A 21498-nucleotide genomic window follows, 5' to 3' on the forward strand; every position below is an offset into this window, starting at 1 on the left:
TGGTATATGGAAGATCACTTGTTGGTGGTAATGGAGGTGAACCCGGCAACAAAGCAGATCTACAGTACACCTCCCATCACTGTTCCTTCCGAGGTCAGATCTCCAGATCGCTCTTCTCTGTCCCCCCTGACAGAGCGCCCCCTTCTGGGACATTTTACATTTGATCTTAAAGCTTTGTGGTCATTGGACCTCACCAGGCAGTTGTTGGTGACAATCTGTCCAAGAGCAGTCTTTATTGTCGCAGACCCTCACTGCGTCCTTTCACCTCTCCCCCTCACTAATCTATAAACACTGTGCATCCCAAACACTGCACCCCCTCACATTGCTGACTTAAAGGATAAGTCCCCCCTAAATCCCAGACCCCCTATGTACCAATATACCATTAATGTACTTATTTCTCTTTGTCTTACACCCCCCTTACCTCAGTGTCCAGCTCGCTGTATAATCACTTCTCCATTACTTCCTGGACACACCTTGAGATGTTACACACCCTGCATCATCTCCCCTCCCCCCTTCCAGCACACCTCATCAGGTGCACATTTTTCCTATGCAATCAGTCATCACCGTTCTCACTAAATACACAGCTATAGATCGTTCATTTGGCAGAGTGTGCAGGAGCTGAGCGATCAGATAACAGTTGATGTGGATAGAGCTGTAATATTGCAATTTGGAGAAGTGTGCCCTGGGTTCTGTAATGATCACCATACACTATACAACCTGGTACACCTAAAGTACATTGTACAATCAGATTGCATAGTATATGACCAGCTTTATATAAGTACATAGGATGGAGGTGATGGAGTCACTCAGCTGTCAAGCCGCATTCATATCTCTGCGTAGTGGGAACTCGCATTCCCCCCATGAGTTTTTTTAGCATTCTGAAGCATTTTCACTCGTCACGCATAGGGTAGACCATTCATTTGACTGGGCTGCCCTATGTGCAACAATCACCCCAAAAAGCTCCAGAACTCTTTTTTTTTTAGAGTGGAGTTTATATATATATATACATAGAATATCTGCTGTTCCCTTTGTGGAGAGAAATTTAAAGACTTACTGTGATACATTTGCCTATATGTCTCAGTTTACTGCTCCCTGCTAGCCAGGTTATTGATGTGCTAATGTCCCCTCACTATTTCTAAAGGTTAATTGATCTATTGTGTTGTGTGAAGGAGAGCTGGGTTTAAGTGGCTTGTGTTAATTATTCTGATTGCTTCATTGTGGTAATTATCTCTCTATATGCGGGGTCGAGCGGTCTGGTTGATGTATTCAGTACAGCTAGTGCTCAGCGTCATTGATGTCATTGTCTAAAGAAAATGTGTTTCAGCATCGGCCCCGTCGTGTCTACCTAGTCATCTGTATGGAAGCCCCAGTGTGAGGGGGGCGGAGATTTGTCATTGTAACAGTTTTGGAAATGATATATAAGCTGTGTGTGTTATAACATTAAAGTCTGTGTTGTTCAAGCAGTAAGCTTGTCTCATGTGTGGCTTTCTGGGCGATTCCAGGGATATCCCTCCTCGTGGAATATTGGGGTGATTTTCGTTATGGGAAGAAGGGAACGTTGACGGGGATATCATACCGATACCGTCACAATTGGTTGGTAGCAGTGGGATTTTTCCCTTCTATTCCCCTTCACACCCGGATTCCAAGCAGACACTGGAAGAACTACTGGAAGTTCGTGGAAGGATTGCTAGCAACAAAACCAAGCGGGTCATCATAGCAGAATCAATGGAGCTAGACCAGGAGGACGGGATTGCAGCAACGCCAGCAGTACAAGAGATGGAGACACCAGTGATTCAGGAGGAGGAATCGCCAGCCAACAAGCTAATGAGAGAGAAGCTAGCGTGGTTCGGCCCGAACCCAACGCCAGATGTGGTACTGAAAGTGATGGACCTGTTAGCGAAGGAGGCTAAAGAAATAAGAGACGCGGAGCTACAGAAGGATAAACAAATAAGGGACGCAGAACTACAGTTAAAACTGGCAGCAGTCCAACAAGCAGCCGCACATTCTCCAAACAGTGAGTACAGCACAGCAGACGCAAGGAAGATTCCGTTTAGCGCTTTTAAAGCTTTTGATGAAAAGGACTGTGAGATTGATAACTTCCTGGCGGATTTTGAGCGACAATGTAACCTGCACCGAATAGCTAGAGGAGACTGGGTTGCAATATTGTCAGGCAAACTGTCAGGCAAAGCTTCTGATGCTTTCCGGACCGTGCCAGATCAGGATATCCATAGCTACGCCAGGGTTAAAGAAGTGCTCCTGGCTCGTTATGCAGTAACCCCAGAGTCCCACCGACAGAAGTTCAGGGACTCACGCAAAACCACGAAAGACTCTTATGCGGAATGGGCATGCCAATTGTCCCGGTCGGCCTCTAACTGGGCTAACAGCAGCCAGGCCACCACCGCAGAGGACATTTTGCAACTAATGCTCCTGGAGCAATTTTACAATCACATCCAGACGGACGTCAAAGATTGGGTGAGAGATCGCAGGCCCATGACTCTACCAGAGGCCGCGAAGTTGGCGGATGAATATGCAGATACTCGCAAGACGAACCAGGTCACACCACAGGAACAACCTCCACCACAAACGGTGCCCTCACACCCACCAACCACTAGATACCAACCTCCTAACAGACCGGTGACATCTAGCCCTCGCTATCATCGCCAGGAGGGCAACGAACAACGCTGCTTCCGGTGCAAACAGCTGGGTCACTTCAAGCAGAATTGCCCCATGAATGACAACACCAGGTCAAATTGGTCTCAACCTGGGTACCGCCCACCAGCAGCAGCCCATTGTGTAGACTCGGCTTGGGATCCAAAGGAGCTGGGTCAGGAAGAACCATTGGGCACTCCTTATGAAGCCCTCATGGTACAATCTGTTATTACGGACAACAGGGAACACCATTGTCAGCTGGTCATGGGCGACAGCCCTGAGCCGGAGGGGCCCTGGAGGGAGCTGGGCAGAAAGAGGCACCGCCGGCCACCCTTCAAGAAGAAGAGGTCCTGGAAGCCGTATAACAAGCTGACCTGGGAGGAGAAGAAGCGACTGGAGGAGAGGGAGTCGCAGCGGGCGTCCCAGATGCGTGCCGAGATGTTCGCCAAGGGCCCACCGGTGGCCCCTTACACCACCACCCAGTTCCTGATGATGAAGGACCATGTGGAGAGCCTGCAGGACATGAGCAAGCAGGAGCTGATCCGTGAGTACATAGAGCTGGAGGAGTGCATAAGCCGCATGGAGGAGGAGAACAACCACCTGAGGTCACAGCAGCATGAACTGGAGATGGAGCTGGAGAAGCTCCAAGAGGAGAACCGGCGGCTGCGGAGGGAGCAGGGGGTGGCTGACCTTATGGGGCTCTGATTCCCCTCCCCCCCCCCCTGGACTCTGAGCACCAGTGCTACAGCATTTCAACAAATATAACTTTTTCTTTTTATGAATCTCCTGGGATTGTCACTTCAGAGCCATAACCTGCCCCCTCCCATAGCGGGACACCTAGACGGCGGCGCACAGACCCATTCGCTGTCTTCACACTGACTTCTGGTGACTTTGCAGATCGCACAAAGACTTGGGGACTGACCGGTGTGTGATCTGACGACCCGGTGACATACCGGAGTCTGAAGCAGTTGCCAAGGGAGGTCAGTCATGCCAAACGGAGTTAACCTCTGACTAATAGCTCTGAACCCGTCAACCCTACTGGACCAGGGAAGGTCCAACCGGGTTTGCCGGAGCAGGGAGCAAAAGGGGGGCCATTGTGATACATTTGCCTATATGTCTCAGTTTACTGCTCCCTGCTAGCCAGGTTATTGATGTGCTAATGTCCCCTCACTATTTCTAAAGGTTAATTGATCTATTGTGTTGTGTGAAGGAGAGCTGGGTTTAAGTGGCTTGTGTTAATTATTCTGATTGCTTCATTGTGGTAATTATCTCTCTATATGCGGGGTCGAGCGGTCTGGTTGATGTATTCAGTACAGCTAGTGCTCAGCGTCATTGATGTCATTGTCTAAAGAAAATGTGTTTCAGCATCGGCCCCGTCGTGTCTACCTAGTCATCTGTATGGAAGCCCCAGTGTGAGGGGGGCGGAGATTTGTCATTGTAACAGTTTTGGAAATGATATATAAGCTGTGTGTGTTATAACATTAAAGTCTGTGTTGTTCAAGCAGTAAGCTGGTCTCATGTGTGGCTTTCTGGGCGATTCCAGGGATATCCCTCCTCGTGGAATATTGGGGTGATTTTCGTTATGGGAAGAAGGGAACGTTGACGGGGATATCATACCGATACCGTCACACTTACCAAACATCTACCCAGAATACACCTGAGAGAAGACTCTTCGGCTTTTCCTCTACACATGACCCTCCTTTCTAAAGCTTTATATAAAATATCACTACTCATTCACCTTGTAAACGTGGTGAGATCTTCTATCCCACTGAAATGCCTCTGTGGATTTCCAGGGTTACTGAGATCAAAGGAAAGGAAGATCTCACCACATCTCTGAAGGGCGAGGAAGATCATTAGGAATAATTAATCGCTCTGAAAATGCAGAGAATTAATTTTCAAGATTTGCCTCCTATTGATTTCAATGAGGTTTGCATTTAATTTCTGCAATGTTTTGGATTTTTAGATGGCTTGCCTAAAGTCCCCACAAATCTGAACCCAAGAACATTCCTGCGTCACTATGCAGCACATTTCTCTGAATGAGATTCTCCCGCTGGAAATTGTAATAAAATGTACATTTTATCAGCCAATGGGAATAATATATTGTCCTCAGTAAAATAATATTGTATATATTGGGGCAGATCCACGTACCTTTGCGCCAGGTGCAGTTTATCTAAGATACACTACGCCGCCGTAACTTATCTTTTTTTTTCGAATCCTCAACGAATTTGCGCCATAAGTTACGGCGGCGTAGTGTATCTTCTACAGCGTAGTGGCGCGGAATTCAAATGGATGTAATGGGGGTGTGTTTTATGTTAATACGTCATGACCCGACGTAAACAACGTTTTTTTTTAACTGCGCATGCGCCGTCCATGGGGATATCCCAGTGCGAATGCTGAAAATTAACCCAGAACAAGCCAATGCTCACTGCGGTGAAGTCATTCTACGCAAATCCCTATTCGCGAACGACTTACGTCATTCCCGCGTACAATTCAAAATTGTACGCGGGAATGACGGCCATACTTAACATTGAATACGCCTCATAACAGCAGCTTTAACTATACGCTGGAAAAGGCCGAACGCAAACAACGTAAAAAAAATGCGCCGGCCGGTCGTACGTTCGTGGATCGCCGTAAATAGCCAATTTGCATACTCAATGCGGAATTCGACGGAAACGCCACCTAGCGGCCACCGAAAAATTGCAGCTTAGATCCGACGGCGTACTAGGACGTACGCCTGTCAGATCTAGCCGAGATGCCGTCGTATCTTGTTTTGAGGATTCGTAATTTCTTTGTGGATCTGCCCCATTGTTTCTATATATTAGATACATTTAATAATGAATGTTAAAAAAGAAAACAACTTTATTCAGCCCTTTTTATAGAATTCTGATTTTTTTTTTTTTTCCTGTACAGGTGGATTGATGAACCAGGTTTTCTATCATGTTGGTCTTCATCAATACAACAAAGTCACATGGGAAGTGAAGCCATATGGGTGTCTGAAGTGACTGAAAGTCTTTATCACAATTCACTGGAGGATTCACACAGGACACAAGTCATATCCGTGTTCTAAATGTTGTTCTGAATCCTCTTCAACATCGATCCCGCCTCAGAGGACAACAGGAGAGAAGTCATTTCAGTGTTCTGGAAGTGACAATGGCTTTACAGTAAAGTCCAACCCATATATACATAAGAGGAGTCATTTCAGAAGATATTTCTTGTTTGGAATGTTATAAAGATTTACAATGGAGGCAAAACATATCACACACCAGAAGGTTCACACTGGAGAGAAGTCATATCAGTGTTCTGAATGTGACAAAGCTTTTACACGTAAGTCAACCCTTATGACACACCAGAGGATTCACACTGAAGAGAAACCATATCAGTGTTCTGAATGTGGCAAAGCTTTTACACAGAAGTCATACCTTATGACACACCAGAGGATTCACACTGAAGAAAAACCATATCAGTGTTCTGAATGTGGCAAAGCTTTTACACAGAAGTCATACCTTATGACACACCAGAGGATTCACAATGGAGAGAAACCATATCAGTGTTCTGAATGTGGCAAAGCTTTTACACAGAAGTCATACCTTATGACACACCAGAGGATTCACACTGAAGAGAAACCATATCAGTGTTCTGAATGTGGCAAAGCTTTTACACAGAAGTCAACCCTTATGACACACCAGAGGATTCACACTGAAGAGAAACCATATCAGTGTTCTGAATGTGGCAAAGCTTTTACACAGAAGTCATACCTTATGACACACCAGAGGTTTCACAATGGAGAGAAACCATATCAGTGTTCTGAATGTGGCAAAGCTTTTACACAGAAGTCAACCCTTATGACACACCAGAGGATTCACACTGAAGATAAACCATATCAGTGTTCTGAATGTGGCAAAGCTTTTACACGTAAGGGACACCTTATGACACACCAGAGGATTCACACTGAAGAGAAACCATATCAGTGTTCTGAATGTGGCAAAGCTTTTACACGTATGTCAACCCTTATGACACACCAGAAGATTCACACTGGAGAGAAACCATATCAGTGTTCTGAATGTGGCAAAGCTTTTACACAGAAGTCACACCTTATGACACACCAGAGGATTCACACTGAAGATAAACCATATCAGTGTTCTGAATGTGGCAAAGCTTTTACACGTAAGTCACACCTTATGACACACCAGAGGATTCACACTGAAGATAAACCATATCAATGTTCTGAATGTGGCAAAGCTTTTACACAGACGTCACATCTTATCAGACACCAGAGAATTCACACTGGAGAGAAGCCATTTTAATGCTCTGAATGTGACAAAGCTTTTACATTAATGTCGGCATCATCTATCACCAGAGGATTTACAAACTTCAGCTGCAGAGAGGAAACTCTGAATTAAGGGGTATCAACGGATTTGCTGGCATCCCATTAGTTTTACAGCCCCAATGTTATCCCACAAGCTAGGGAAGAAGTGAAAAGATAAAATGCTACTTAAAAAAATTAACTAAAATTTGTGAGCAAATTGAAATGTAATGATTGGAGGCTTTGGGCCATATTCTCAAAGAGATACGACGGTGTATCTCTTGATACACCGTCGTATCTCAGAGTTAGGCCGGTCGTATCTATGCGACTGATTCTTAGAATCAGTTACGCATAGATATGCCTAAGATCCGACAGGTGTAACTGTGTAACACCGTCGGATCTTAACTGCAATTTAAAAATGGCCGCTGGGGGCGTTCTCGCTGATTTACAGCGACGATATGCAAATCAGCGAGATACGCCAATTCACGAACGTACGCGGGCCCGACGCAGTCACTTTACGTAAGCGTTTTCCTGGCATATACTTACCCCTGCTTCTATGAGGTGCAGCCAATGTTAAGTATGGCCATCGTTCCCGCGTCAATTTTTTTTTTTACGTCGTTTGCGTACGTCGATTCACAAAACCGATTGTCGCAAGTTACGCTCACGCCAAAACCAATGACGTTCTAGTGACGTCAGTGGGAGCAATGCATGCTGGGAAAATTCACGGACGGCGCATGCGCAGTTAAATCAGCACGGGGTTGCGCCTGATTTAAATGCTACACTCCCCCTAGCCACGGAATTTGAATTCCGCCGGGGGATTTAAGATACACCGCCGCAAGTTTGGAGGTAAGTGTTTAGTGAATTACCCACTTGCCAATAAAACTTACGGCGGCGGATCTTAAATCAGATAGATTACGCGGATCTAATCACACTTATGCCCTGCACACATGATCGGTCCATTAGATGAAAACGGTCTGATGGATTTTTCCATCAGTTATCCGATGAAGCTGACTGATGATCAGTCGTGCATACACACATAGTTACATAGTTACATAGTTACATAGTTAGTCAGGTTGAAAAAAGACACAAGTCCATCCAGTTCAACCACAAAAAATAAAAAAACAAAAATAAAAAACACAGTAAAATCCTATACACCCAACTCCATTCCCACAGTTGATCCAGAGGAAGGCAAAAAACCCCAGCAGAGCATGATAATTTAAAAAAACGATTGTGTCAAAACGCGGTGATGTAAAACACAATGACGTGCTGAAAAAAATTTAGTTCAATGCTTCCAAGCGTGCGTCGACTTGATTCTGAGCATGCATGGATTTTTGACCGATGGACGTGCCCACAGACAATCGTTTTTTTCTATAGGTTTTTCATCCATCAGATAAATTTAAAACAAGTTCCTAATTTTTTAACCGATGGATAAATAACCGATGGAGCCCACACGCTATCGGTTTAGTCTGATGAAAACGGTCCATCAGACCGTTTTCATCAGACAAACCGATCGTGGGTACGCAGCATTAGAAGGTCTGCAAATATTTTACCTTTTGACGTTTTTTTTAGATAAGCACCCATGACTGAATTGTTTCCATCGTTATTCTCATGTTTACCTTTTTTTCATGGAGCTTTGTCTGAACATGTAATGTATTTCATCATTCACTAACTGAGCTGTGATCCCAAATGTTTTCTTCATTGACAGATCCTGAGCTAATACATGACCAACACTGCCGCCGTACAAAGACTAGTGGTCAAGTGGCATCTTGCCGAACCTTCCAAATTTTGAAAGCTCATTCCAAATTCTTCTGACTGTTGATACTTCATCAACCAGGCTTGAGGGCCCCAGCTAAGCCCACCTTGTCCACACCTCCCATTACATGTCCCCCCTCCCTCTTCACCATCAATGCTTCCTTTCCATGTTTCATCTCCTCTCATAGATGACAGCTTTACAGGCAGGTCTGTAGTTGGGACACCAGCCAGGGAGAAGTTTCTGTTCAGTGAGAAAGCAACTTCCCAAGCTGGTGTAGGACTTCCAACACTGAGGCCCCGTACACACAAGCGGGTTTCTCGGTAGAATTCAGCCAGAAACTCGATCGGAGTCGTATTCTGCCAAGAAACCCGGTGGTGTGTACACTTTTGGCCGAGGAAGCCGACGAGGATCTCGTCGGGCCAAATAGAGAACTTGTTCTCTATTTTCTCGTTGTTCAATGGGAAATTTCGGCCCGCCGAGATCCTCGGCGGCTTCACAAGGAACTCGAAGAGCAAAACGATGTGTTTTGCCTGTCGAGTTCCTCGGACGTGTGTACGGGGCCTGAGTTGCTGCTGTTTATGGGATTCATTCAACAGTACTCATACTTTCAATAGGAGGCTGAAATTCCTCTGAATGGGGTTCACTTTAATGACTCTGATTGGACAGATCTCTTTTTGGGGTAAAGTTTGTAAAGAACACTTCTTGTCCCTGGAAATGTTATGATGTTGGCACTAAAGTGTAACTAATTCCATAAATGGTGCAATCTGTTATTTGCGTAGATGTTTTTGTTTTTCCGAGTTTCCCCTTGTAACATTTTTATTACCTGTTGACCCTCCCAGTAGATCTGTTTTCTTCTACTCCCTGTAGAAGGCCAAGCTATTTGTCAAAAATAACAGTTGGAGGGGGATGGGAAACGCCATGTAACACTGCCGGGGGTTCTTACAACTGTCAGTTTTCATTCATATGGTGGTTTAAACCTTAAAGCAGAACTCCAAATTTTGTTTCCATGTCCTTGTTGCCGATCTCCTACATTCACCCACTTTGCCATCCATGTTTTTCTGAGCTCTGTAGTTCGTCTGTAATGGGCTACTGAACTTGCTGAAAAAACGTTATTGCCTGCTGACTTCCTATTTGTAAGTCCGCTGGCTGCTTTCCCTCTCCTGAGCTCAGCCATCAGTCTGACATGCCCCCTTGTTCTCATATAACAATATCGGACACCGTGGGAGATCCCTGCTGTGTATATACAAGTATTTACTGATAATAATCCCGCTCTGGTGGTCCCTGACATGGTGGTCCCTGACAAACAGCACTGGTGGTCCCTGGCATTTTGGTCCCTGACATGGTGGTCCCTGACATTCTATGTGGCACTGGTGTCACATAGAGTGTGTTGTACATTTATTTTATATCATGAGGATCTCAGAAGGAGATATCTACACAAGGTAAAGGAGATCCAACAGGCACCTGGGGGGAGGAAGTGGGGTCCATTTTCTTGGAGGGGTTGAGTTGGAACTCGATTGAGTAATATGGTGGGTTTTCTTCTTAAGCCATTAGTTGTTACTATAGTTTTCATAATAATTTTATACATTGCTTATGTTGTTTCTTTCACTGCCATGAAAAGCGGTGGTGTGTACGCGGCATAAGAAGTTCTCCATGAATGATGTCCCTAGAGTCATTCCTCTCCCTCTGGTGTGTGCAGCGATATGTGTGGTGTGATTGTTGTTTTCCTACATAACCGCACCTGAAGCTGCCATTTGTATGATGTGCATGTATGTGGGAACTGGGGGCTTTAACATTTGTTTTGTGTGTTTTTCTTTTATTTACAGTGTGTTTTTTATATAAAAAAATGTTCTTTACTTTCTGCTATAATAAATCCAATAAAAAATGTAAAAAAACTATGCATTCTTCTTTATATTTTTGGTAAAAACATTTCCAATAAGCGTATGTTGATTGGTTTGCACAAAAGGTTATAGGCCCGGATTCACGTAGAAGCGCGCATCTTTGTGCGGGCGTAACGTATCCTATTTACATTACGCCTCCGCAACTTTGACAGGCAAGTGCAGTATTCTCAAACTAAAGTTGCGGAGGCGTATCGTAAATAGGCCGGCGTAAGCCCGCCTAATTCAAATGTGGAAGATGTGGGCGTGTGTTATGTAAATTTAATGTGACCCCACGTAAATTACGCTTTTTTACGAACGGCGCATGCGCCGTCCGTGAAAGTATTCCAGTGTGCATGCTCCAAATTAACCCGCAAGAAGCCAATGCTTTTTTTTTCCAATTAAATTTTATATTGAAAAGTTTTCAGTTTTACAAACATATAAACAAATGCATCAAGAAGTCATGAGTCATTGGACCACAGAGAGAACAGGGACGTAATATGGGCAATTGTCATAAGCATGGGAACACATTTCCACTACAGTTTAGGCAAAGCCTGTTACATCGTAAAACATATTATACAGACCGGGAAAATGCAACCAACCAATAAACAGCCCTGCAAACTCCGTCCCCGACAGGTCAGGAAAGGGACCAATGCCAGTAGACCACCCGTTGGAAGGAGAGAGGAGGGAATAAGTAATGGAATGGAATGTAGTCGAATAAAGTGAATATAACTGGATCAATAATAAAAATAATAAAAATAAAAGGGGGGGACACAAAACAGGGGTGAGATGGACCACAAGAACTAATTAAGATAGGGGTAGTAGTCATACCAGGACGTGATGAGAGCCGCCGCTCGCTTTACATTATCATCAAGAAAACCGTGTACCAAAGGTAAGTTCACTCACTAACTAATTCTCTCCAGATCTGCCATTTTTTGTCAAAGCTTCTCCTCTGACCCATTCTAGAGGCTATTTGGGATTCATATATATAGTTATTACGAGTGAAGGTGATTACATCTGAGAGATTTGGGACTGTGGAGGACTTCCAGTTCCGGGTAATCAACGATCTCGCAGCTAGCAACAGATGTGTCACTACAGTACTGAACTGGGGGGGAAGGAGTCAATGTTCAAACCTAGCAGGGCCAACGCGGGGCCTGGCCGCGTAAGAACCCCAGTAATAGAGGATATACACTTGAACAAACTCTTCCAGAAACTTGTTAAGTGTTTGCATTTCCAAAAGACATGCATAATATTACCCACCTCACCACAGTCCCTCCAGCACAGAGGGGAGTTGTCTTGGGAGAAATTAGACATTCTATATGGCGTAAGGTACCACCTCAGGGCAATTTTTTGGGCAAGTTCCCAATGGTTAGTGCATTTGGATGCTTTGTACACCGAGTTGAGGGCCACTCGCCATTGAACGTCTGTAAAGACGGTACCCAAATCTTCCTCCCATTTCAGGAAAGGAGGGGACTTGACAAAGGAGCGCCTGTGCTGGAGAAGACTGTAGAAGAGGGGAATCCCCTTGGTGGAGGGGGTTGTGGATCCGTAGAACCTCCATACCTGGTCCGGGAGGAGCACTCTATGTTCACTGACAGAGCTAAGGAAATGTGACACCTGGCGAAACCTGTACAGATCTGATTGAGTGAGGTGGTATGTAGCCTGAAGGGACTGGAAAGTGGAAATGCGGTTAGCACTAAAGAGGTGGGAGACCTGAGTGATACCTTTGTCTCTCCAACTTCTAAGACTGACATTGGGGATTGCGCTTTCTAAGATCTCAATAGGGACCGGTACCTCTACCAATGCATCGCAGGGATCGGTCCTGTTGCCAAGGTCCCTCCAGGCCTCCAGTGAGGCCCGAAGAGACAAGGGCAACCGATGTAGAGGAAAAGGCCTCAACCTGTCCAGGTACAGCAAGGAGACCAAGTTCTTAGTGGGACTCAACGATCTCTCAATACTACCCCAGGGGGACGCCTGAGGGTCTGTGAACCACATCCTGAGCTGCTTTAGAAGGGAGGCACGGTAGTAGTCTCTTATGTCTGTGAGGCCCATGCCACCCACAGACCTATGTCTAGTTAACAGTGTCTTAGAGCATCTGGGCTTGCGTGAGCCCCAGACATGGGACCTAAGGATAGAATTTAATGAGCGGAGATGGGAGGTTTTTAAGGGAATAGGGAGCGTGCGAAAAATGTACAGGATCTGGGGAAGTAGCAACATCTTAAAGGAAGCAAGACGACCAGCCCAGGAGAGTTCTATTTTGGAAAGGCGCATCGACTCCCTATTGAGTTTCGCTATTGGCGCTGGATAATTAGCATCCGCCAGTCCATAAGGGTCCGCTGTGATCTGAAGACCCAGGTATGATATACTTTTCTTGGCCCACGAATAGGGGAAAGTTTTTTCCAGATAAGCCTGGGCAGGGGTTGGAAGGTGCATAGGCAGGATAGTTGATTTGGAGGCGTTCACTTTATAGTAGGAAATATTGCTGAAGGAGTGCAAAACCTCCTGGACATGGGGGAGCGATGATGTCGGGGATGTTAGGGACAAGATAATATCATCAGCAAACAGATTAATTTTATGGGATATACCTCGGATAGAGAACCCTGTGATAAGTGGATGGGCCCTGATCTTTTCGGCCAAAGGCTCAATTAAGAGGTTGAATATGGAGGGAGAGAGAGGGCATCCCTGACGCGTCCCGTTGGATATATGGAAGGGTCTTGAGAGGCAATTGGAGGTAAAGACCTTGGCTGAGGGGTGTGAGTAGAGGGCCAGAATAGCTGATATAATGGGGCCATGGAACCCAAATTTAGTTAGGTGCGACGCTATGCGAGGTGCGATACATGATCATAGGTACATTTCACCTCGCATACATTCTATCATGAGAGACTGAACCGGAATCCATTCCGGGTTTTACAGCCTCTGGGCCTGGCTTGGGTTCCGGTCCGGATGTTTGGGTCCACTGGAGTCCACAATCAGCTGGACTTTAAATGTCCAGGAAGAGAGCACAACAGGGCTCTGGCTTGAAACTCAGGAAGGGACCTGAGTGAGGGGAGCGCTGAGTGCTGGACTAAAAAGGTTTGCTTTACTACATGTTTTGTGGGTGTCAGGGACTAGCCCCACACTGTATAGAGAGGAGATCCTGTTTGTTTAGTTTAGCGCCGGACGGCAAGGATTTAATTTATTGTTTTGTTTATTTTAATCTGCAAACCGTTTATAAATAAAATCTGGCATCCGCCAGACTTAAAAGAAAGTGCCTGCTTACAGGCTGTGATTTCAGAAAAGGTGATCCCCACGAGCTAATCCCTCACATAGGGTATGGGACATATAGTTCCAGTGGACCCTGTCGAACGCCTTCTCCGCATCCAAAGAGAGGAGCAGAGAAGGCGTCCGAGAGGTCCAAGCACACTGCACAACCCCAATGATCCTGCGTGTGGCGTCTGATGCCTGTCTTCCCACAGTGAAGCCGGACTGGTCAGGATTGACTAGGGATGGTATGACAGTCAGGCCTCGTACACACGACAGAGTTTCTCGGCAGAATTCACCGAGAAACTCGGTCAAAACCCGGATTCTGCCGAGAAACTCTGTCGTCTGTACAGTTTTGGCTCGATGGAGCCGCCGAGGAACTCGACGAGAAAATAGAGAACATGTTCTCTATTTTCTCGTTGTCCGCGTTGTTCTATGGGAGAAGGCGGCCCGCCGAGCTCCTCGGCGGCTTCATCCCAAAACTCGACGAGGAACTCGACGTGCCAAGCACATCGAGTTCCTCTGTCGTGTGTACGGGGCCTCAGAAGTCTCTGGGCTAGAATTTTGGCATATAACTTAACGTCTGTATTTAATAATGAGATGGGGCGGAAGTTTGAGGGAACATCAGGAGGTTTACCAGGTTTGGGGATTGTGACAATATAGGCGGAAAGCATCTCAGGAGGGAAACTTGCAGAAACCATGGCTTGTGAAAAAACTGAGCACAGTGAGGGTGCAAGAATCTCACCAAACATTCTATAATAGTCGTTAGGTAGGCCATCGGGGCCAGGGGATTTGCCTAGGGGCATCTTAGATATCATTTTCTGGATCTCCGCAGCTGTGATGGGAGCATTGAGGGCGTTGAGTTGTGTAGGCGACAGGGCAGGGAGGGATATGTCGGCCAGAAAGTCCTGTATGTCTCGATCTGAGGGTTGTGGGGTGGAACTGTCCCTTTTAATGTTGTACAGGGCAGAGTAATAATCTGCGAAAGAGTTGGCAATATCTCTCGGGTCATACAGTTTGCTATTGTTAAGTGGGCTGCGGATTAAAGGAATTTTCGTACGAGTTCTCTGGTCCTTCAGGCGACGTGCCAAAAATTTGCCAGTCTTGTTTCCAGAGGAGTAGTACGTTAGCTTCAGGGCGTTAACAAATTTGTTATGTGATTCTAAGAGTCATCGCCGAAGGTCGCACCTAAGGCCGACCAATTTGTTTGACAGATCTAGAGCTGGCGAGGCCTTATTTTGCACCTCCAAAGATCTGATTTCCTTCAGGAGAAGGTCTATCTTCAGAGTTCTTTGGCGTTTTAGTCTTGAGCTAATTTGGAGGAGAACACCTCTGATGAAGGCCTTGTGGGCGCACCACAAGACCGACGGGTCAGATACTGAACCTTCATTTAATTCAAAGAATTCTTTCAATTGCTTGGTTATAGCATTCACCTGAGCCTGAGTTTGGAATACCCCTGCGTTAGCTCTCCATATGTAAGCAGGGCTGGGGGCCATCCCCTCCGCCAGCGAAATGGAGACAGGTGCGTGGTCTGACCACGAGATGTCGTGGATGGCGGAGGAGGTGACCGCCCTAAGTAGAGCCTTGTCAACAAGTACCATGTCAATACGGGAGTAAGTATTGTGCCTGGTCGAGTGGAAAGAGTAGTCCCGTTCACTAGAGTGCTGACACCTCCAAACATCGTAGTAGTCCTCTCTAAGGAGAGCAGGGTGTAAGGAAGGGAGGGGGCGTTTGGATTTAGAGGTGGTGTCAACACTGTAGTCAACCGTCATGTTATAGTCACCACATATAATAACATTACCCTTCTTAACATCAAGTATTTTCTTAAAGACTTTGTTGACAAACCTGACCTGATTGGCATTTGGGGCGTAAAGGTTAGCAATCGTGTAGGTGTGATTGTTAAACTCCCCCACAAGAATCACAAACCGACCCGCTGGGTCGGAAACCACCTCCCCTAGTTTGAACGAAACAGAGTCTCTTATGGCCGTGACAACTCCTCTATGCTTCTTGTTGGGGGCCGAGGCGCAAAACACATGGGGATAGTTCTTGTGTTTGAGGCAAGGGGGATTAGAGGATAAGAAGTGGGATTCCTGTAGACACAAGATGTCCGCCTGTAATTTCTGAGCTTCTTTCCACAGTGCAGTTCTTTTAGCAGGGTGATTCAGCCCATGCACATTAAAGGAGACTACGTTAAGAACCATAGCAATGTGGGGTGAAGATGTAACAGTACCTCAGGTTGAAGAAACTGGCGTAGCAGAAATGAAAGCCAAGGCGTTGTTTCCGGAGGCGGAGATCTCGACAAGTCCTGGTCCATGGGGTGAAGTCCATCTCTCGGCAGGGGGTGAGGAGGAACAAAAAAAAGAAAAGAAAAGAAAAACAAAACAATGCCACATGGGTTTGTGGTCGTTAAACAACAAAACCGTTTGATCAGAACCAAGTCGAACAATAAAAGGGAGATCCTTTTGAGAATCTGGGAGCAGAAGGTCTGCTCATTTAACACGGAGGGGAAAATATCAAAGTTAGTAGGGTAACAAGTAGTATCAAACTGTTGATATAACCGAGGCACTTAAGAGAGTCGTTTCTTGCCCTTCTTCTTGTGGGTCACCTTGTGCCATGAATCCTGAGTAGTAACTTTAGAGGCAGAGGGTTGGTCCCCATCAATCTGCGCCGGCACAATGTCCCAGGAACGTAGGAGGGCCAGGCCCTCTGTGAGGTTGTTGACCACGGAGGAATGGTTGTCTTTCGTGACGGTGAGTTTGGCCGGATAGCCCCATCTATACACAATGTCATGGTTGCGTAGAGCCTTAGTGACCGGAAGAAGAGCCCTGCGCCTTTCCATTGTATATTGAGAAAGGTCGGCGAATAATTGAATAGATTCATATTGGGCAAGCGGATTTTTGTTCTTCCTGAAGGACATCATGAAGCGCTCTTTTATTTGGAAGAAATGTACCCGCATTAAAACATCTCTGGGAATGTTCTCAGGGAGGTGAGACGGCTTAGGCAGGCGGTGTATTCTATCAATTGCCAGATCAGCGTCTGACAGATCAGGGACCAGCAATTTCATAAGGTCCTGGGCATATTGTTGCAATTGGTGGGGGAGGACAGATTCAGGGACACCACGGATCTTGACGTTGTTCCTCCTGGATCTGTCCTCCAGGTCCGAGACCTTTGCTTTGAGCCAAGCCAGTTCATCCTCCTGGTCGTTATGGGCATCCACCAGTGGGTTAAAAGAAGAAGCAAACTTCCCCATCTTCTGCTCTACCTGATCCACTCTGCCCCCCAACTCCTGCACATCAGCTTTAAAGTCCCTCATGCACTCCATCATATCCGCATGGAGGGAGCTGCGGAGGGACACCAGCATATCTTTCAACATGGTGTCTGAGAGCGGCTTGTCAGCAGTGGGGAAAGAGTTAATGGGTGCCGCCAGCTCTCTGGTGTCATTTAGTGAGTCCTGCCACGTGTCCCCCTTCCCGCCGGAGCATTCAGGGGAAAGCCGTGGCTTAGATTTTGCTGGGCTGCGCACCAGTGGTGTGGAGGCCTCGGGGGACACATTTGCCTCACCCGGCAGCGGGTTAGGACTTGTTGGGGCTGAACCGGAGCCGCTGGAGGAGGACGGCGAGGCGCCGCTGGCGCCATCTTGGACTAGGCCGCGGGACGCCGGGGAGAAGAAGTGGGACAATTTTTGTACCTGCGGAGCCGTTTTTCTTTTGCGGGCCATCTCGGGAGGCTGGACGATCCGGTGGAGCGATCCGGAGAGGTTAGAGCCGTAGTTGGAGCCTCGGTGTGTTGTTTCCCCTACGAATGGCACGGAGCTCTCTGCCTATGCGTCCATGCAGAAAGCCCGGTAGCCACGCCCCAGGAAGCCAATGCTTTTGACGTGAATGTAAATGACACCCAGCCCTCTTCCCGAACGACTTACGCAAACGACGTAAAACGTGAAAAATTTTACACTGTTCGACGTCCATACTTAACATTGGTACGCCTCATTTACGCCTCATATAGCAGGGGTAACTTTACGCCGGGAAAAGCCCAACGTAAACGGCGTATCTGTAATGCGACGGCCGGGCGTACGTTCGTAAATAGGCGTATCTAGCTGATTTAAATATTTCTAGGCGTAAATCAGCGTACACGCCCCTAGCGGCCAGCGTAAATATGCAGTTAAGATACGACGGCATATGAGACTTACGCTGGTCATATCTTATACAAATTCTGGGGTATCTGATTCTTTGAATCAGGCGCCAAGATATGACGGCTTAGACTCAGAGATACGACGGCGTATCTGGAGATACGCCGTTGTATCTCCTACGAGAATCTGGGCCATAGTGTCTACAAAGTAGGGGAATGATTTAGGGACTTTTTTTTTGTTTTATTTGTTTTTATTAGTAATGACGGGGATCAGCGATATTTTTTTTTTTTTTTTAAGCAGGACTGCGACATTGCAGCAGACAAATCTGACCCTAATGACGCGTACACACGACCGTTTTTCATGACGTGAAAAATGACATTAAAAATTTAGAACATGCTCTAAATTTTTGCGTTATTTTTCACGTAAAAAATGATCGTGTGTACGCTTTAACGACGGGAAAAAAACACGCATGCTTGGAAGCAAGTTATGAGACGGGATCGCTCGTTCTGGTAAAACTAGCATTTGTAATGGAGATCGCACATTCATCACACTGTAACAGACAGAAAAGCACGAAGACTGAAAAGTGCGAATCGTCTCTCACCAAACTTTTACTTACACGAAATCCGCAAAAGCAGCCCAAAGGGTGGCGCCATCCGAATGGAACTTCCCCTTTATAGTGCGGTCAGACGTGTTGTACGTCACCGCTAGTGTTGAGCAGAATATGCCATATTCGATTTTGCGATATATCTCGAATATATATTCGAATATTCGAGATATATTCGCTAAATTCGAATATTCGTGATATTTTATCGAAATTAATTGATTGCGATTTTTCGCTATTGCGAATGCGAAAATAATTGCGATTTTTTTAATAACTGCGGTAGGAGCGCTCTGATTGGCTCAGAATATTCGTGATATTTTATCGAAATATCGCAACATGCGAATGCGATATTTATTGCGCAATTTCGAGATATGCTGGAGGAGCGCTCTGATTGGCTCAGAATATTCGTGATATTTTATCGAAATATCGCAACATGCGAATGCGATATTTATTGCGCAATTTCGAGATATGCAGGAGGAGCGCTCTGATTGGCTCAGAATATTCCTGATATTTTATCGAAATATCGCAACATGCGAATGCGATAATTATTGCGCAATTTCAAGATATGCTGGAGGAGCGCTCTGATTGGCTCACTCTGAAATCGAATATTCGAGATATTTTAACGCAATTTCACAAAATGCGAATGCGAAATTGATTGCAGATATTTCGAAAACTGCTGTAGCAGCACTCTGAAATAGAATATTTATGATATTTTAACCAAAAAACATATTGCGATTGCGATTTTTCGATCGCGCATGCGCAATCGCGCGAACAACACGCGACCATTTCCTGGAGCCTTGCCAGTTTCCAACTTATGATCGCAGCGCAATCACACAGCAACATGGTTGGAAGTAATTTCACTAAGTCTGAGGAAAAGTTGCTGATTTGTGTAAGTATTTTGACCACTGTTATTTCATCATCTTCAACTGCATTTTAGTCTAGTTTAAAAGTTAGTATATATGATCAGATATTAGTATTTCACAAAAAATGTGTCTCCTGCTTTTACAAAACTACAAGTCCCAGCATGCCTGGACAGCTGCAGACACCCTGGTTGGCAAATGTGTATTTAGGCACTTTTCCTTGTTATTTAGCATAATGAATTTAACATTTTTTTGGACATAGGACGTATGCGAACGTCCTGACTTCAGTGTCCTCAAGGCCCAAGGACGTTTGAATACATATTGCCCTTTAGATGTTGCAGAACTACAACTTCCAGCATGCCTGGGAATGCTGGCACTTCTAGTATTGTAAGTTCTGCAGGCCCACATTTTTCAGGCCTTTATGCACGAGTCTCTAAACTGTGGCACCCTAGATGCAGCAAAAGTAAAATTCTTAGCATGCACTGACAGACCGTGGCTGATGGGAGTAGTAGTTTTGCAACAGCTGGAGGTGGACTGGTCTTGAAACCCAGAGTTAGGTAACAAACCCGTAGTGTTTTGCAACCATTCTGCCTCCAGCTGTTTTTTTTCTGTTGAAAAGCCTGTGGCGTTGTTATATTCTAAAATCCCTTCCGGAAGGATTTTATAAAGAATATATATATTCTTGTTAATATGAATGAATGTGAGACTGTTTGAGCTATTAATTTTCTTATGTAATCCGCTGAATTCGAGGTTTGAAACTCCAAAAACGTATAAGTTTGAATATGAAATATATATATATGTGCATTTGAAGTGTTTAATGTTGTAAGTAAAGAATTGTATTTGATTGGAATGTGTTCTCCTATTGAGGTAATTCATATGGCTGTTTCTCAGTGATTGATTAGCTAGGCCACATCCTGTATACAGACTGTGTTGTGAGATATGTCTGCATATCAACCCCCTTTTCTTACCTAAACAAGCCATTTCCTCTTGAGATCTACAGAATATTTAGACTAGGTTCTCAGGAGTCATTTCCTATGTAAAGGTTGAGATAGATGTAAACCAGATGTTGTATCAGGTTTTCATTATAAGTCACACCCTTTGGGAGGGTATATTTCTGAGCGCGAAATTCAGACAAAGAAATGTCTTTGATATATAAACTGAAGGTCTTATAGTTTGCGTAGCTTTTCTCCTATTCAGCCACCAAGAAGAAGCTCACATTGACAGACATTCATTTTGCAAGCATACAGAAGCAAGTCTTGGATCACACATCTCATTCATTTGAAATTCTTATTTTTTGAACTCTTATTTGAAGCTATTTGATACATTTAAACAGTTTTTGTACTTATGTTAAGTGTGTACATTAAACACACGTTTTTTATTCACGAATCTGTCTCACGATCGATTTAATAGCAGTAAGTGTGCTATTTAAATATAAGCCAAGTTATCAACTTTATTTCAGGCGTGCAAAACACAACCCAAAAACTCCACCCGGTGCAGTGAAAAATGTGCACACACCTAAAGAGTGACATCACAAAAAACTGCGACGGGTGCATACGTCAGTGGTCCTCCGAAAAGGTCCCGTCTCTGACCCCCCGGGGCGTTAGGCTCCTGACAGGGAAAAGAGTTAGCAACGCATATCTCCCCTATACGTGTATCCTGTGTTGTTAATAATATATTCATAATTATGCAAATGATAATGGCTGCTATATTTATGCAAAAAAGGTGGCGACCGAAATGGCAGGATATAAAATCTGTCATGTTACCCCTGTCATTGATTAATAAGGCGAGAATGCTTCCAATTGTTGAATAGCATACATTTACGTCATATATCCATAAGGCTGTCAACAGAAGTATTACAATATACTTTGTTCTTCATCTTGCAGAAGTTCCTGGAAACAGGATACGACCTGCTCCGCAGGCAGCCAGACAAAAGGGCTGTGGTCAGCGCCCTAATCACTGACTTCGGCGGCCAACACGACCACAAGGCAATAGTCAAGAAGTGGTCTGACCTGAAGAGGCGCCACATGGATCAGGTCAGACGTCTTCGGGATAGATATCATCCTGGTAAGTTATTGTTGACAGTTATGTTTTT

At 45.3% G+C, this 21498-nt stretch overlaps 2 protein-coding genes and 2 pseudogenes across 3 annotated transcripts in view; 2 read left to right on the forward strand and 2 right to left on the reverse strand.

Moving 5' to 3' along the window:
* Positions 1 to 7037, forward strand: part of LOC120928422 (zinc finger protein 850-like) — a 99076-nt gene extending 92039 nt beyond the window's left edge. The window contains exon 3 of the mRNA XM_040339519.1: positions 5895 to 7037. Coding sequence (XP_040195453.1) covers positions 5895 to 6953 — 1059 coding nt within the window. The 3' untranslated portion in view covers positions 6954 to 7037. The remainder of the gene's footprint in view (positions 1 to 5894) is intronic.
* Positions 1 to 21498, reverse strand: part of LOC120926518 — a 574555-nt pseudogene that overhangs the window by 446268 nt on the left and 106789 nt on the right.
* Positions 1 to 21498, forward strand: part of LOC120928403 (zinc finger protein 300-like) — a 1021177-nt gene that overhangs the window by 416045 nt on the left and 583634 nt on the right. The window lies entirely within an intron of this gene.
* LOC120926655 overlaps positions 1 to 21498 on the reverse strand; it is a 391741-nt pseudogene that overhangs the window by 263453 nt on the left and 106790 nt on the right.

The sequence above is a fragment of the Rana temporaria genome, chromosome 2 (genome assembly GCF_905171775.1).
Source record: "Rana temporaria chromosome 2, aRanTem1.1, whole genome shotgun sequence".
Classification (NCBI taxonomy): domain Eukaryota; kingdom Metazoa; phylum Chordata; class Amphibia; order Anura; family Ranidae; genus Rana; species Rana temporaria.